The sequence below is a fragment of the Arvicanthis niloticus genome, chromosome 16 (assembly GCF_011762505.2).
Source record: "Arvicanthis niloticus isolate mArvNil1 chromosome 16, mArvNil1.pat.X, whole genome shotgun sequence".
Lineage (NCBI taxonomy): Eukaryota > Metazoa > Chordata > Mammalia > Rodentia > Muridae > Arvicanthis > Arvicanthis niloticus.
The window spans coordinates 17,727,250-17,743,453 of NC_047673.1; the positions used below are offsets into that span (position 1 = coordinate 17,727,250).

At 41.3% G+C, this 16,204-nt stretch overlaps 1 protein-coding gene across 6 annotated transcripts in view; it reads left to right on the forward strand.

Annotated features, from left to right (window-relative positions):
• The window catches only part of Nsd3 (nuclear receptor binding SET domain protein 3), a 112,570-nt gene that overhangs the window by 30,080 nt on the left and 66,286 nt on the right, over positions 1-16,204 (forward strand). For all 6 annotated transcript variants that reach the window (XM_076913930.1, XM_076913931.1, XM_034520743.2 and 3 more), the window contains exons 2-3: positions 6,464-7,197; positions 15,487-15,558. In XM_076913930.1, coding sequence (XP_076770045.1) covers positions 6,508-7,197; positions 15,487-15,558 — 762 coding nt within the window. In that variant the 5' untranslated portion in view covers positions 6,464-6,507. The remainder of the gene's footprint in view (positions 1-6,463; positions 7,198-15,486; positions 15,559-16,204) is intronic.

The following is a 16,204-nucleotide window of genomic DNA, read 5'->3' on the forward strand; positions in this document are numbered from 1 at the left end:
TATAAATTAGAGACAAGCCTGTATGTACAACAATGTGAAGTCCATTTCTCTCAAACACATAAAACAAACCTAGAACTAGTTCCTGAGATAAAGCCCGTTGTTAGCTATGCTTTGAAAATATGTTCTCCCTGCTTGTCATTTAAAAACCTCTGCTTCTGAATTCACTGTGAATGATTTCTGTTTTGTTGTTTTTGGGACAGTTTCTCTGTGTATAGCCTTAGCTGTTCTGGACTCCCTTTGTTGAACAAGCTGGCCTCAAACTCACAGAGAACTGCCTGCCTCTCCCTCCCAAGTGGGGTGGGGCTGGAGAGTTGGCTCAGTGGTTAAGAGCACTAGTTGCTTTTCCAGAGGACCCAGGTTCAGTTCTCAGCACCCACATGGCACCTGACAACTTTGTATAACCCCAGAGTGTGCCAAGAATAAATATGGCACATTTAAAACATCAAAAAGAAGCCAGTGAGTGTAGCAACAGAGAGTCTTGGTAGATGCTGAGGCTTCATGTTGTAATTGTTCTGTGTGGTAGTAATACTAAAGGAGGTAACAACAACAAAACCATGGAGGTGTGGCGATACATCCTTTAATCCCAGCACTTGGGAGGCAGAGGCAGGTAGATCTTTGTGAGTGGAGGCCATCCTGGTCCATATAATGTGTTTGAGACCAGCCAAGACTATACAGTGAGACCTTGTCTCCAAAAAAACAACAAAACCACACAAAAAACTGAACCGAGTAAAGTACCATCTTCTCTTTCCCGTGCACTGTGATGTGTAGATAGGACCCAGAATCTTGTGCATGCTAGGTAAGTGCTGTACCAGCTGAGCCATACCCATAGCCTTCAGCATGACGTTTATCAGGGTCTTCATTGTTGAATGTAGTAATAGTTCATTTTCCTTGTTGTGTTAAAGGATTTTGAGGGGAATAAGTTGAATGATTGGATTTTCTTTTTAGAGGTGACTAGATGTTATAAAGAAAAATAGACTATGAAGAAGCAGGAGGTTAAGGAGATGTCTGTGTTAATTACTTTTCTTGTCCCTATGACCACATGCCTGACATGAAGCAAGTTAAGGGAAGGAAGGTTTCTTTTGACTTGTGGTTTGAAAGGGTATATTCATTATGGTGGGGAAGGCATAGTGGGAGCAGCTTCTGTTTATGGTGGGGAGAGCATGCAGCAGCTGCTTATTACATGCTTCCAATAAGGGAGTAGACAAAGAGGGAAGTGGGGAGGACCTGGGGAGAGCTTGGGGAGGGGTGGTTAGAGGATGAGAGAGGAGGAATGGGGAGGATGGGTGGGAGGGAGAAAGAGAAGAGAGTAGATGAGATGAGACACTCACTCACCCTCCCCAAAATGACTTTCTACACTTCGAAAAATCACACAACTTACCCAAACAAGGCCACCTGGAGAGCGCCAAGGAGCTAAACACATGATTGTGGTATTGGTGGGCGTGCAGTTTCACATGAACCATAATGACAGCTGTGGAGAGCATCGGAGAGATTGGACAACACAGACAATTGGAGGTACATATGTCCCATGATCCTCAGGCTTCTTGCTTGGACAGCTAACACGTGTGGTTTCTTTTGGAAGGACACATTTAGATAGACTAAAACCTGAGTGTCAGACATGGGCATTTAGATTCCGGGTAGAGTGTCTGGGGAAGTGAGAAGTCTCCACAGTAGGAACGTTGAATGCACATTCAGGAAGGTGCCTTGTGAGAAGAGCTGACCTTGCCACTTCGTCCGGCTCCTGTTGGTTGCACTGAGAGCAAATCACATGTAGAGTTAAGTAAGTGTAACATGATAGTGGGTTCACAGTTTAAAGCTGTTTGGCTCTGTGGATGCTCAGAAAAATTGGTTCATGCACATGCAGTTTGGATTGAGAGGAAGAGTTCATAGAAACCTAGGAAAGGCCTGGAGGAGATTTGTTACATTATGAAGCGGTACTGTTTATAATTTTGCAATTAGACTTATAGAAGTCTGATTTCAAGAACTATTTTCTTTTCTTTTTTTTTTTAAAAAAATCTATTTATTTTAATTTTATTTATATGAGTACGCTGTAACTGTCTTCAGACACACCAGAAGAGGGCATCAGATTCCATTACAAATGGTTGTGAGCCACCATGTGGTTGCTGGGATTTGAACTCAGGACCTCTGGAAAAACAGGCAGTGTTCTTAACTACTGAGCCATCTCTCCAGCCCAAGAACTATTTTCTAACTGCTGTAAAGAAAGACATTAGATGCAAGACATATCTCCATAGCAAGATGTGGCTGTTGCCCTTAGTCTCAGCATTTGGGAGACTGAAGCAGGAAGATTGGCATGAATTAAGTTCAAGTCTACCTGGGTTACATTCAAAACAAAACAAAAGAAGTATCTAGAAGATCAATTATAGTGTAGGATAAGGTGCTGAGTGCTGGTTTGGGTTTTGAAATTAGTATAGAAATCAAAGAATACATCAGATTTTAAAAGAAGAAACTGCCAGGTGTGGTGATACACACCTTTAATTTTAGCATTCGGGAGGCAGAGGCAGGTGGATCTCTGAGTTTGAGGCTGTATAGCAAGTTCCAGGTTAGCCACAGCAACATGGGGAGATCCTGTCTCAAAAAACAAAATGTAACAAAATAAGAAACTGCAGGCTTTGTTCAAACTAGTTTTATGACTTGAGAGAAAATGAGTCTGTGTCTTGTAATCCGGAAGCTATGAAAAGGCTGGAGCCCTGACAAAGAAGATGAAGAAGCAAGTTGAGTTGGGAAAGGCCTGCTTCAGTCCTGAGGGTGTGACTTCCAAGGTTAAAGTATGGTTGTTCTCATGTCACCAGCCTCTCTATGGCAAAGACACTAAGAATACAAGAGTAGAAATCAGAAAATGTAGTCTTCAAGCCAACACCGATTAGCTTGTGGCCCTGGGAAAGTCTACTTGTCCGGTGTTCTTGTGTAGTCAGCTAACAAGTGAAGCTACTGCACGTCTGTCTTGGCAGCCCACCAGAGTTGTTTGCACATCAGTAAGGATGCATAGCAGGGGCTGGGAGATAGATGACTGAGAGGTTAGAGCACTTACTGCTCTTATGGAGGACCCATGGGACAGCTCACAGACCCTGCAGTTTCAGTTCCATGGTATCTGGACACCTCCATGGGCACTTGAATCACATGTATGCACACGTGGTGCACACACACAGAGTTTTAAAAAATGCTTACAGTACTAGGAATGTAGCTCAGAGTGAATGTTTAGTGTGCACAAGGCCTTGGGTGTAATCCCTCTCACCTTCAGTACATATACAAATACTCTTGTCACTGCAATTCCCCATGGAATTATAAGGTAGTTATGGCACTTCTCAGTTCAAACTAAAACAAAATTATTTGTAGTTAGGGCTAGAGATGGGAAAATAAGAAAAATGTCAAAATTCTTAACTTTTGACACATGAAAAGCATAGAAACTTGAGTCTGAATACATGTATCTGAAAACTTGATAGACTGATTTGGGAGACTCACTTGGAAGTTTGTATCATGACAATGATCATAGCTAAAAATGCAGGTTACATCTTATTGGATGTGACTATTTAACATGCCTTTAGGCGGAAGTATCCATGAAGAGTTTTTATTTTTATCTGTGTGGTGCTCTATGTGTGGTAACAGAATTAGAAGTCACCCTTTTATAGATTGCTTTTTTGTTACTGTGATGACTAACTTGGCATGGGAGGGGAGGGTTGGGTTTGTTTCATCCATCTTTGAGGCAACTTGAGCAGGAACATAGAGGCAGGAACCATGGAGGAATGATGCTTATTGGCGTGCTTCTCATTTCTGCACAGCCAGCTTTCTTAAACAGCACAGGACCAGCTCAGGATAGTACTGCCCAGAGTGGGCTGGGCCTGCTGTATCAGCTGCCAGTCGAGAAAATGCCCACAGACAGGCCCACAGGCCAGTCTGAGCTGTCCCAGTGAGACTCAGATAACTCTGGGTGTGTGCAAGTTAACACTGTGGCTAGCTAGGAGAGTCCTCTTTTGTCTGTTGTTGTGAGCTATGTTTTTGTCAAAGATCAAATTTCAGAAATGTTTCTGTCTTGCTCTGTATCCTAAGACATTATTTGTAACGCTTCTCAGCACTGTCAGTGAATGGTGTTATGCTAGCTGGGGCACAGATTCTGGAGCTCAACTGTCAGTTGACAGAGTTGTGTTTACTTGTCTTGATTCTCGATGCCTCTACTTCTCCATCTGTTATAAGCGATAATATTGGGAAAGGCTAGTGAGAGGATGTCATGTTGAACTCTGTATAAACATCAGAGTTAGTCATTAGAATAGTTGCTAATTTGACAGTTGTCCAGGCATAAAGCACTTGAACAAAAAGAAGGAATCCTCTAGAACTGACAGCTTGGAGGAGGCCTATGAGCCTGCCTTCTGTGTAGAGCTGCCCTGCTTTGTGGCTTGCCACTTAACCCCTCCTTCACTCAGACCTCAAGGCCCAGCAGGTTGTTAGGAAGGGTAGATGAACTACCATATAAACACACCTGGCCCAGAGGCACTGCTAAGAGAGTGAGGCTGCTGCTCACTTTTCCCTAACCCCCGCCCCCGCGTGTCAGTGGAGAGCAGTTCTGGGAATTAGATTTTGTTGTCCTATACAGTTTTTGGTTTTGTTTTTTAATTTTAATTTTTAGGTGTTCTTTCACAGCTCTGGTTGGCTTGGAACTCACTTTGTAGATCAGGCTGGCCTTGAACTCACAGAGATCTGCCTGCCTCTGCTTCCCCAAGTACTGAGGTTAAAGGTGTGTGTCACCACAACTGGTAACATTTGCCTTCTTACTAATTTGTTAGCAATCTTAAAATGTCTCAAGTTATTTGTTTGCTCACAGTAGAGCGAACAACAGCTGTATGAGTGGGTGGATGTGGCTCAAAAAGTATATTGTTAGATTTTGTTTTCTGATTTGCAGTGTTGAGTTTGGTAAGTACTAGATATTACTTAAACCAAGATAGTAAACACTGTTAGTCATAGAATTGAACTAGTCTGTATGCCTCAGAAGCCTTCACAATATTCCAAACATCTAAAATCAGCTCATTAGAGTGAATACAGTAATAAAACCTGTTTGTTCTATAGATGAAAATGTAAAAATAGTATTTGAACTATTCATTAATGTTTTATCTTGGGTGTGAACTTGCCCAAGTTCTAACAAGACAGGGTGATCTTATTACAGATGTGTGTCTGCATTAAACGTTGTTACCTAGTGTGGGCATGTTCAAATACTTTGTAGTACACTGCACACTTGTATAATAAACACAGGGATGAACTGCAGTCATCCAACAAAGAACTTGCATCAAAATTAACTGGACTGTGGTCTTAAGATACTCATGCTTTAACCCCTACACACAGACTTACTGGACTGCAATCCTCAAAAGTAATATACTAGCATGTGCCTTTAAAAGTGATTCTGCTATATGTGCCACTTTAAAAACAACTAGATATGGCCAAGAGTATAGATAATTAGACAGCTTTACACATTAGTAATATGATTATATAAATTGATATAGTATAGCCACTAGAACAGTTTTGCAGCTAGATAAAAAGTTGTAAAATCTGCCCTATATGAATACATATACGCACAGATTTATAGTTTGATTTTTTTTTCCTCTCTTTGAGACAGGATATCCTTATATATTGCTCACTTTGGCCTCCAACTCAAGATTCTTCTGTCTCCACCGCTTAATCATGCACTAGCAGGCATCTGATGGTGCACCCTGCTGGAGGGAACATTCTTCATGAGCTGTATATGTATAGGACATGCCTATAATTCCAGTACTCAGGGGCAGAAGTAGGAGAATCATGAATGTGAAGACAGTTTAGGCCACATAGTAGTACCCTGTCTCAAAAAGTTTTTTCTGTAGACATGTTTGTATACTAAAAACTTGTAAGCAGCTAGTTGATTTATAGTATACACATGGTTGACTCTGTTAAAGTGATACTACAGTTTACTATATAACCATTTAAAGAATATAGTGTAATGCCACGGGGTAGTGCACACCTTTAATCCCAGCACTAGGGAGGCAGAAGCAAACAGATCTCTGAGTTCAAAGCCAGCCTGATCCTCAAAGTGAGTTCCAGGACATCCATGGCTACACAGAGAAACCCTGTCTTAAAAAAAAAGAGGAGGAGGAGGAGGAGGGGGGAGAGGAGGAAGAAGAAGAGGAATAAAGTATACATGTATGAAAATTACTTATACATGCTAAAGTTGTTATGGAAGTAAGCAGGACTTCTGCTGGGTGTGATGGTGTGTTTCTGTAATCTCAGTACCTGGGAGGATGAGTCAGGAGGCTCCCCAGTTTAAGGATAGCCTAGGCTCCATAGCTGACCCTATTTGCTTTATGTCAGAATTAATGTAGGTTTAATGTCTGCATATCTGAAGGTGAAAATTAGGTATAAAGTGCTTGTATAATCCTCGGTTGGCTTTTTGCCTATTAGAATTTTAATACTTTTTTTTCTTCAATTTTAGGCTCGATGAGAGAAAGGGAAAGTTAAGGATGCTGGAGCAGAACAATGGATTTCTCTTTCTCTTTCATGCAAGGGATCATGGGAAACACAATTCAGCAACCACCTCAACTCATTGACTCAGCCAACATCCGCCAGGAGGATGCCTTTGATAACAACAGTGACATCGTTGAAGATGGTGGCCCGACACCCTTCGAAGCTACTTTGCAACAAGGTTTTCAATATCCACCTACAACAGAAGACCTTCCTCCACTCACAAATGGCTACCCACCATCAATCAGCTTGTATGAAACTCAAACCAAATACCCGCCATATAATCAGTATCCCAATGGGTCAGCTAACGGTTTTGGTGCAGTTAGAAACTTTAGCCCTACTGACTATTACCATTCAGAAATTCCAAACACAAGACCACATGAAATTCTGGAAAAACCTTCTCCTCCACAGCCACCACCTCCTCCTCCTCCTCCTCCTCCTTCGGTACCACAAACTGTGATTCCAAAGAAGACAGGCTCACCCGAGATTAAACTAAAAATAACCAAAACTATCCAGAATGGCAGGGAATTGTTTGAGTCTTCCCTTTGTGGAGACCTTTTAAATGAAGTACAGGCAAGTGAGCACACAAAGTCAAAGCATGAAAGCAGAAAGGAAAAGAGGAAAAAAAGCAACAAACACGAGTCCTCTAGATCCGAAGATCGCAAGTCACACAAGATCCCCAAGTTAGAGCCAGAGGGACAGAATGTAAGTCCAAATGTTCTGTGTAGTTTTGTAGTCTTCCATGTTTACTGGAAGTTGGAAATCTTTATGTTTTTCTTTTCAAATATGAATATTTCCTGTCTTTGGTAAGGTGCTTGGAAATACAGTGAATAAATATTTGATACGTAGGCATTATTAGTAAGAAAATATCTTTAAAGTTTTTGACACCAAGAATCTTGTTTCCTTTTCTCTTCTCCTACCTCCTTTGGGGGGCTTTCCAAGACAGGGTTTCTCTGTTCAGCCCTGGCTGTCCTAGAACTTCTGTAAACCAGGCTGATATCCTGAGACCCATCTACCTTTGCCTCTTGAAAGGCTCAATTATTTTTATTTGTTTATATCAAACTCTTAGTTTTGGAAGATGGAGACAAAAGGCAAAGGAAAAAGGGGATTTTATATCAAGCCAGATTTACTGATGGAGCTTAGATCTAAGATGGTTCCTAAGTGTTCGCTGCTGACTAAGCAGAGGGAGGGGCCTGTCTACAGCCAGAGCATCCTGGGGCTGTAGCCTGCATCTTTAGTTCTAGCACTCAGGAAGTGGAGGCAGATGCAGGCAGGTCAAGGGAGCTCAGTAGTTCCAGGTTAGCCTTGTCTGTGTAGCCAGTTCTAGGCTAGCCAGGGCTACACAGTGAGACCCTGTCTCAACAATAAAATACAACAAAGGCACATAATTTAAACATGTTGATTAGGTCTTCAAATGAAGGTTTTATAAAAGCCCATGTATACTAGTAGTTGGGTTGGGTTTTTTTTTTTTTTTTTTTTGTTATTAATTTATTTTTAGTTTTTTAATCCAAAGGCCTGAGCCACCATGCCCAGCTCTGGTAGATTATTCTAATATCTGAGATTTGACTGCAAATTTCATGGCAATCAGATACTAATACTAAGTGTGTAGTAGATCAGTTCTAACCTGAATGAAAAGTTTATGATATAAACTACAGATGTTTTCTAGATATGCATTTAGGAAGAGATGAATAAATGCTTATTTTGTGACAGTTATTTGCTTTTATATTTTATATATCTGAATAAGATAATTTATTGTCTTTGGTTTAAAGAAAGATTACTTATTAATTGAACATTCCTTGGATAGCTGGATTCTACTATTTAGTATGACTCAGATGTGATTGATTCCCCCTAACCCCCCTTTGGGATAAAGGTCACAGTAAGTCTAGGTTATCATGAGTCCTACGTGTGGTATTTCATGTATTTCCCTATTTTTTCTGTCATTTTCTTACTCATTTAACACATGTTGATTGAATATCACATGTCGGACCCTGTTCTGAGAATTGAAGGTATGACTGAATGGAAAGCAAAAGCTGTCTGCTCACAGGGGCTTAGATTCTAGTTCATTCGTGTGTGTGGGTGTGTGTGTGGGTGGGTGTTTAGCCTGCATGTATGTCTGTGTACCACATGAATGCAGTGTCTGTGGAGACAGAAGAGTGCATTGGATCTTCTGGAACTGGAGTTAGAAACAGTACTGAGCTACCACGTGGGTGCTGGGAATTGAACCCTGGTCCTTTTGAACAGCAGCCAGTTCTCTTAACCACCAGGCTATTTCTCCAGTCCCTCCTTCCCTCCTTCTCTCTTTCTGTTTTTTTTTTTTATTTCAGTGTTTTTTTTTTTTTTTAATTAGCATCATACAATGAAATACTCTCTGAAATGCTGTTTTTTAAAGCATTTAGTGTGTGCGCATGTGTGTGTGCGCTCACATGCATGCCATACTGCATGTGTGGAGGTCAGAGGACACCTTGGGGAGTAGGTTCTCTTCTTCTATGTTGATCCCAGGAATTGAACTCAGGTTGTCAGGCTTGTCAGCAAGTGCCTTTATCTTTGCCAGTTCCCTCTTGGTTCTCATGTATGTTCAGGCATGTGCATGCAGGTATCCATGGAGGCCAGAGGTCTTGGATCCCCTGGAGTTATAGTTAAGAGTCTGTTGTGAGACCGTTGCTGTGGATGTTGGGAACTGAACTGGGTTCTCTAGGATAGCAGCAAATGCTCTTAACCATTGAGCCATGTCTCCAATGCCCTCGTTAGTTCTTAATGTCATCTAGCAAATACCCCACACAGAACTAGCGTCCATAGTGTCTTATATTGACTATCTGTTGAGTAAATGAGTAAGGGAGGGTAGAAGTTAGTTGTGCACCGCAGACACCCTCACTGTAGCACTTGTTTTACTCTAGCCTTGCACAGGTAGGCAGCGCTGTACCACTGAGCAGCATTCCCAACCCCACTGTAACGTTCTTTGCCTAGGCATTGTGAAGAGACATGGGTACACATGGCTCTGGAGAACCACAAAAACTCACATTTGAATTGGCTCTTAGCTTAGTTTCTGAGAACTGCTGTGCTGGCCTGTGAACATTAGTATTTTTGTTCTTTTGGAGAATATGATTTTGCTTATCTCTTTGACAATTCTTTAGCTAATGTTGTTAAGAGCTTACAATCTACCAGAATTTGCATATTTTCCTTTCTTATGTATTTATTTATTTATACTGTAGGTATGTTGATTCCATTTCTCAGCTATTTGGAATGATATTGATATGGACATAGCTGTAGATTTCCGTCTGAGAGACTGCTTTCTATTTGAGGGTGCAACTAGAAATGAAGCTATTGGATCAGGGATGAATTCTGCTTGTTTTTTTTTTTTATTACTTTTTTCCATATAATTAAAAAGAAAAAAGAAATTTTACTGTGATTTTTTTTCCCCTGGAAATTAGATTTTTCTATGTAGGATCAACTGCAAATATTTTAAAAGCAGTAAAAACTCATAATCTCACAAACTTAAAATGAGGGTGAATGAAACGTAGAGGAGCCAACCCACAGCTCTCTGTCTGCTTGGTACTCTCCTCTTACAGTGACAGTGGGGTGGGGAAGTGTGTGAGCTTGCTCTCCTGTCACAGTGACAGTGGGGTCAGGAAGTGTGTGAGCTTGCTCTCCTGTCACAGTGACAGTGGGGTCAGGAAGTGTGTGAGCTTGCTCTCCTCTTACAGTGACAGTGGGGTGGGGAAGTGTGTGAGCTTGCTCTCCTCTTACAGTGACAGTGGGGTATGGAAGTGTGTGAGCTTGCTCTCCTGTCACAGTGACAGTGGGGTGGGGAAGTGTGTGAGCTTGCTCTCCTCTTACAGTGACAGTGGGGTGGGGAAGTGTGTGAGCTTGCTCTCCTCTTACAGTGACAGTGGGGTGGGGAAGTGTGTGAGCTTGCTCTCCTCTTACAGTGACAGCGGGGTGGGGAAGTGTGTGAGCTTGCTCTCCTGTCATAGTTGAAGGAGGACAGGATTCCATACTTGGAAGCTATCTGATGGCATTCTCTAAATCCTTATTTTTCTTGATTCTGAGCATTTGACTTCATTATTTTTTGAGACAGTTCTCCCTGGTTGTTCTTGAACTCATTATATAGATCAGGCTAGTCTGCAGAAAACTGTGTGTTGCCATATCTAGCTTTGACTTAAAATTTTTATTTTTATTTTATATGTGAATATTTTGCCTGCATGTATGTCTGTACCATGTGCACATAACACCCAAGAAATCCAGAAGAGGGTGTTGGGTTGTCTGGAACTAGAGTTAAGGTGCAGCAGGTGTTTTGCCATCCTGTGGTTGCTGGAAACTGAACCCAGGTTCTCTGCCAGAGCAAAAGTGCCTTTAACTGCGGAGCCATCTCTCTAACCCTGCATTGAACTCTTATTGGCCATTTCTCCACAAAAGCCTATCTTTCTTTCCCTTCCCTCCTCCCCTAGGACACCATCTGTCTGTGCGTTCCAGGCTGCTCTGCTCTTGAATGGCTGCAGCTCCCCTTCTTCTTGGCCTTGAACGCTGGCATTGAGGCTTGCCCCAGCACCACTGCTGTACAGCTTTTCTTACTTAAGTCTATGATGCTGTAGTTCACATTGACCGGATTCACCTTAAGAGCCCAGAGATCTCTGAATGCCTGCTGACTTTCTGTTCTGTTTCCAGGTTAGCACATCTGTCACATGTGGTAGTTTTTTATGGAATAAGGGAATTTAGAGTAAATCTTGGGCTTTCTTTCTCTTGCCACTTCTTTCCTTTGAAAATGACTGAAATTTTAAAATCTTTATAAGTAATTTTGACATTGTATCAAAATAGCCTGAAAGAACTACCAACAATTGAGTCAGGTTGTGGTGGTGCACACCTTTAACCCCAGCACTCAGGAGGCAGAGGCAGGCGGATCTCTTAATTTTGAGGCCAGTCTGGTTTATAGAACAAGTTCTAGGACAACCAGACCTACACAGAAAAACCCTGTCCAAAAAAAAAAAAAAAAAAAAAAAACCAAAAAAACAAAAAACAAAAAACAAAAAACCAAACCAAGGCATTTGAATAAGAAGGGGTAGAAGCAAATCTTGTTTTTAATCCAGAAAGGGCCAAGCAGACATGTCTAGATTTGAAATAAGTTCTTACTACCGCAGGCTTCTTATATGTCATCTCATTCATCTGCCTCTGAGACCTGGATACTCAGAAGAGACTTGGAAACTCAGCAGGTGGGAAAAGGAGGATCTTGGACTCCATAGAGAAGCCCTCCCTATAAGAGGGCTGGGTGTAGACATGGAAGGATTCCTGTTTGCTTGCTTGTTTGTTTTTGAGACAGGGTTTTTCTGTAGCCTGCCTCTGCTTGCTGAGTGATGGTTAAAGGTGGGCTCCGCCTGTTCTCTTTTTACCTGTTGCATGTGCTCCTGGCAGCGCCAAAGCGCCTCTAACAAAGCTAGTTGTGCCTGGATTACTGCAGTGCTCGAGTTAAAAGCAAGTTCTATGTAACTTAAGGAAATTCTGCTTTCTCCTGCTTCCTTTTGGAATTCTCTCCACATGGCAGCCAACAGCATCTTTTAAACAAAAATGACTTATTACTTGTTTACCTAAGCCTCTTTAGTGGCTTTTTATTGTCCTTAAGACAAAATATAAATACTTTGTTATGGTTGCAATCTAGCCAGCTCTTCCATTCTCATGAACTTTTTCTCTTCCTTTGGCAGTGGGTCAGTAGGTGTGACCTTTTATAAAAAAGCAATTAATTACATTAATGTGCATAGTTGTTTTGCCTACATCTATGTCTACACTATGTATATGGCTGGTGTCTGCAGAGATCAGAAAAGGGAGTTGGATCTCTTGGAATTGCAATTGCAGACACTTGTCAACTGACATGAGTGCTATGCATCAAACCCTGGAAGAGCGTACAGTGCTCTTAACCACAGATCCATCTCTCCCAGTCCCAATGGGCATGGCCTTAAAACATCTGCCTTTTGACCTTGGAAACCTCAAACATACTGTCTTAGTTACTGTTCTATTTCTGTGAAGAGACAACCACGACCAAGGCAACTCTTACAGAGGAAAGCATTTAAGTGGGGGCTTGCTTACACTTTTAGAGGGTTAGTTCATGATCATTATGGCAGGAAGCAGACAAGATGGTGCTGGGGAAGTAACTGAGAGCTTTACTTCCTGATCAGCAGGCAGTAGGGGGAGGGAGGGAGGGAGAGAGGGAGGGAGGGAGGGAGGAAGGGAGGGAGGGACAGACAGACAGACAGACACTGGGCTTGGCATAGGCTTTTGAAAACCTCAAAGCCTACCCCAGTATCACACTTCCTCCAACAAGACCACTCCTCCTTAACCCTTCTCAAAAGGTTTGCCCAGCCTATGGGAGCTGACTGTGTTCAAATCACTCCACCTGCCTGTTATTTCTTCTTGCTGTTGTATTCATTCTTTCTCTACTTTTTACTAAGCCAACTCCTGGTCCTTTTATTCTCAGATTATGAGTTCCTTTTTAGAGAGGCCTCCAGGTCAGAGCTACATCTATTTATAGGTATATGGCCATATTTAATCCATCTGAATTTTATTCTCCAAAAAGAAATTAAAACAAAAACAAAACTTTAACAGGTATGATAGTACACACCTTTAATCTGAGCACTTGGGAGGCAGGGGCAGAGGGATCTCTGTGAGTTTGAGGACAGCCTGGTCCACAGAGTTCCAGGACAGCCAAAGCTACATAGAAAGACCAAAAGACTTAAGTAAACAAACAACCCTTTTTTTTTTTTTTTTTTTTTTGTAGAAATAATTTATTTTTTGTTTTAAGGCAGAGTCTCATTAGCTCTGGGTGGCCTGTTCCTGTCTCCCAAGAAAATTTGCTTTTTACATAAAATGCAAATAATACAAAAGTATAGATTTTCTTTTAGCATTTCTATAATCTCATTGTCAAAACAGTTAATTACTATTATACATTTGTCTTACGCCATATCAAATCTTTTCAAGGTACATGTTGTTTTGTTATTTTTTTAATATAAAAAGTTTGAAGATGTCAATAGATGTGCTCTGAAATGATACTATAATTACCATCTCTCTGGTTAAATTTTTTATTTTTTGATGTTTCTGTCTGGTTAGTTCCTGAAATATAATTGTTGAATTAAACAGTAAACATATTTTACTTTCAGTAGTTAGTTCCAGACTGCCTTATAGAAATTCTGTTGTCTTTGAGCTTGTAGGAAATGAACCCAGCACCTCACATACACTCTGGCAAGCACTCTGCTGTAACTCTCTCACCTAACCTGCCTGTAAAATGTCTTACTTATTGATATCAGTATGTGTGTGTAGGGGGAGGGTTGGAGTACAGCTTTTGGTTGTCAGTTCTATACTACTTTCCTCTCCCCTGTGTTTTTCTTTTAAGAGAAAAATTCTGATACTCTGGCTGGCCTCAGCTCACACTATCCTCCTGCCTTAGCTCTCAAGTATCTGGTGTTACAAGTCCATGGCACTGGACCCAACTTAGATATTGACTTTTGAAATTTGTTTGCTTGTGCTGTGGTACATATGTGTATGCCAGGGTGCACAAGTGGAAGTCGCGGAACAGTTCGAAGAGTCAAGTCTCTGGCTCCAGGGATGGGCTCAGGTTGTCAGGCTTGGTGCTAGGTACCTTTACCGTACCACAAAGTCACTATTTCAAAAAATTATTTATTTATTTAACTTTTAATGTGTATTAGTGTTTTGCCTGCAAGTATGTCTGTGTACTATGTGCATGCCTTGTGCTTCTGGAAGACAGAAAAAGGCATCACATCCCCTGAAACTGGAGTTGTGGATGCTTGTGAGCCTCCAAGTGGGTTCTGGGAACCAAGCCCAGGTTCTCTGCAAGAGTAGCCAATGCTTTTGACCAATGAGCCATCTCTCTAGTCTTTGAAAGTTCACTTTAAAAAGAAATGTATTTCTGGGGCTCATGATTGAAAAAGTAATATAATAGTTTATACTTTGAAATTTTAGATTTCCTTATTTTAAATTAATATTTAATGTACAAAATAATAGGTTATGACATTTTCATGTCATTCCTCATTTACAGTTTCATAAGCACCATCTTTTTCTGACACCCTGACCCCTGTCTTCCTGGTCCCCTTGAGACAAAGACCTATCTTTTGCTTTCATTTCACATGCATATATACACATATATATACACACACACACATACATATATACACACATACATACATAATGACTTTATATTTACTTTTATTTTCATATAACTATATATTAAAGAAGATTTATTAATTTATTTAATTATGCTTATGTGTGTTTGTATCTATCTGAACATGTGCACATGAGGGCCATCAGAGGTCAGAGGCCTTGGAGCTGGAGTTAGCGGCAGTTGCAAGCCTCCATGTGTAGGTGCTGGGAACTGAACTCTACGAGAACAGGTGCTCTTAACTGCTGAGCCATCTCCAACCCCAACCTGGTTGTCTTCTGGCCTGCATATCTTCTCACTTAACATATTTTTCTTCTTAGTGCCTTTCCAGAAACAATTTTAGAAAATTTCCTGGACAAAAACCTGAAAACTTAAGACTCTCCATACACATTACCAAAGTACTTTCCAGAACAATATCAGGTTATAGCTTAGAGCTGTTTCAGTGTCCTATTTTTCCTTCAGTCTGATAAAAAAGAAAATGGCTGAGGAAATCTCATTGAGTAAAGGTGCTTTCTGAGGAAGCTTACTTACCTGTGTTCAATGCCTGGAACCTACATAAAGGTCCTCTGACCTCTGCACACACATCAGACAGAGTAACAGGTGGGTAGGTGGAGAAGAAATAAAAATTTAAGAGCTTTAGCTTAGAACAGTGCTGTTTAGGTGGTAAAGTAAAATGAGTTCTAATTGTGGTGTGGAGTGGACAGGTGTGAGCCTGCAGCGCCATGCACTCAGTAAAGCATCTTCCTGTTAGTAGTCTACTCCTTCACGGTCTTTGATGCTTAGTCTCCTGTCTTAGGTTTACTGCGTCTTTATTCTGTCCCTTACATTTTTCTGCCTAGAGACCAAATGAGAGGGTGGACACTGCACCAGAAAAGCCAAGAGAAGAGCCAGTGCTCAAAGAGGCCGTCCCGGTGAGTGGCTTGTTGAATACTGTGACCAGGTATGGTGTCAGAAGGTGTCGGGGCTGGAGAGATGGCTTAGTGATTATGAGCACTGGTTGCTCTTCCAGAGGACCCAGGTTCGGTTCCCAGCAGTCAAATGCTGGCTCGAGCTCCAGGGCATCTGACATTCTTCTAACCTCTGGAGGCATTGAGCACACATATGCATATGTTGCTCATATGTTGGAAAAATATTCATGAACTTAGAGTAAAATAAATAAATCTTCAAAGAACAAAAAGAGGTGGCAGCATGGCAGCTGGTTGTTAGTAGTCCACCATTACCTCTCCGTGCCCATCTGTATGTCAAAAGAGAGTGCACTGAAGAGTCCTGTGCACTTTTTAGGACTAGGTGTTTTCTGTGAATGATCCTCTGTTTTCACTGAGCCTCCAGGATGCCTTATTGGCATCGGAAACCAGTGGTCTGTTTTCAGTATTGAGGATAGGCTTACTATTTTTCCCTCTTTTTTTTTTTTTTTTTTTTTTTTTGCTACCTATAGATAGCCAATACCAGATAAGAGTATAATTGAAGATAATTTTTACATTGTAAGCACTCTGTGTGTGTTGATGTGTGTGAGTATGGGTGTGTGTATGCTATAGCTCACAGCTTGGAGGTCAGAGG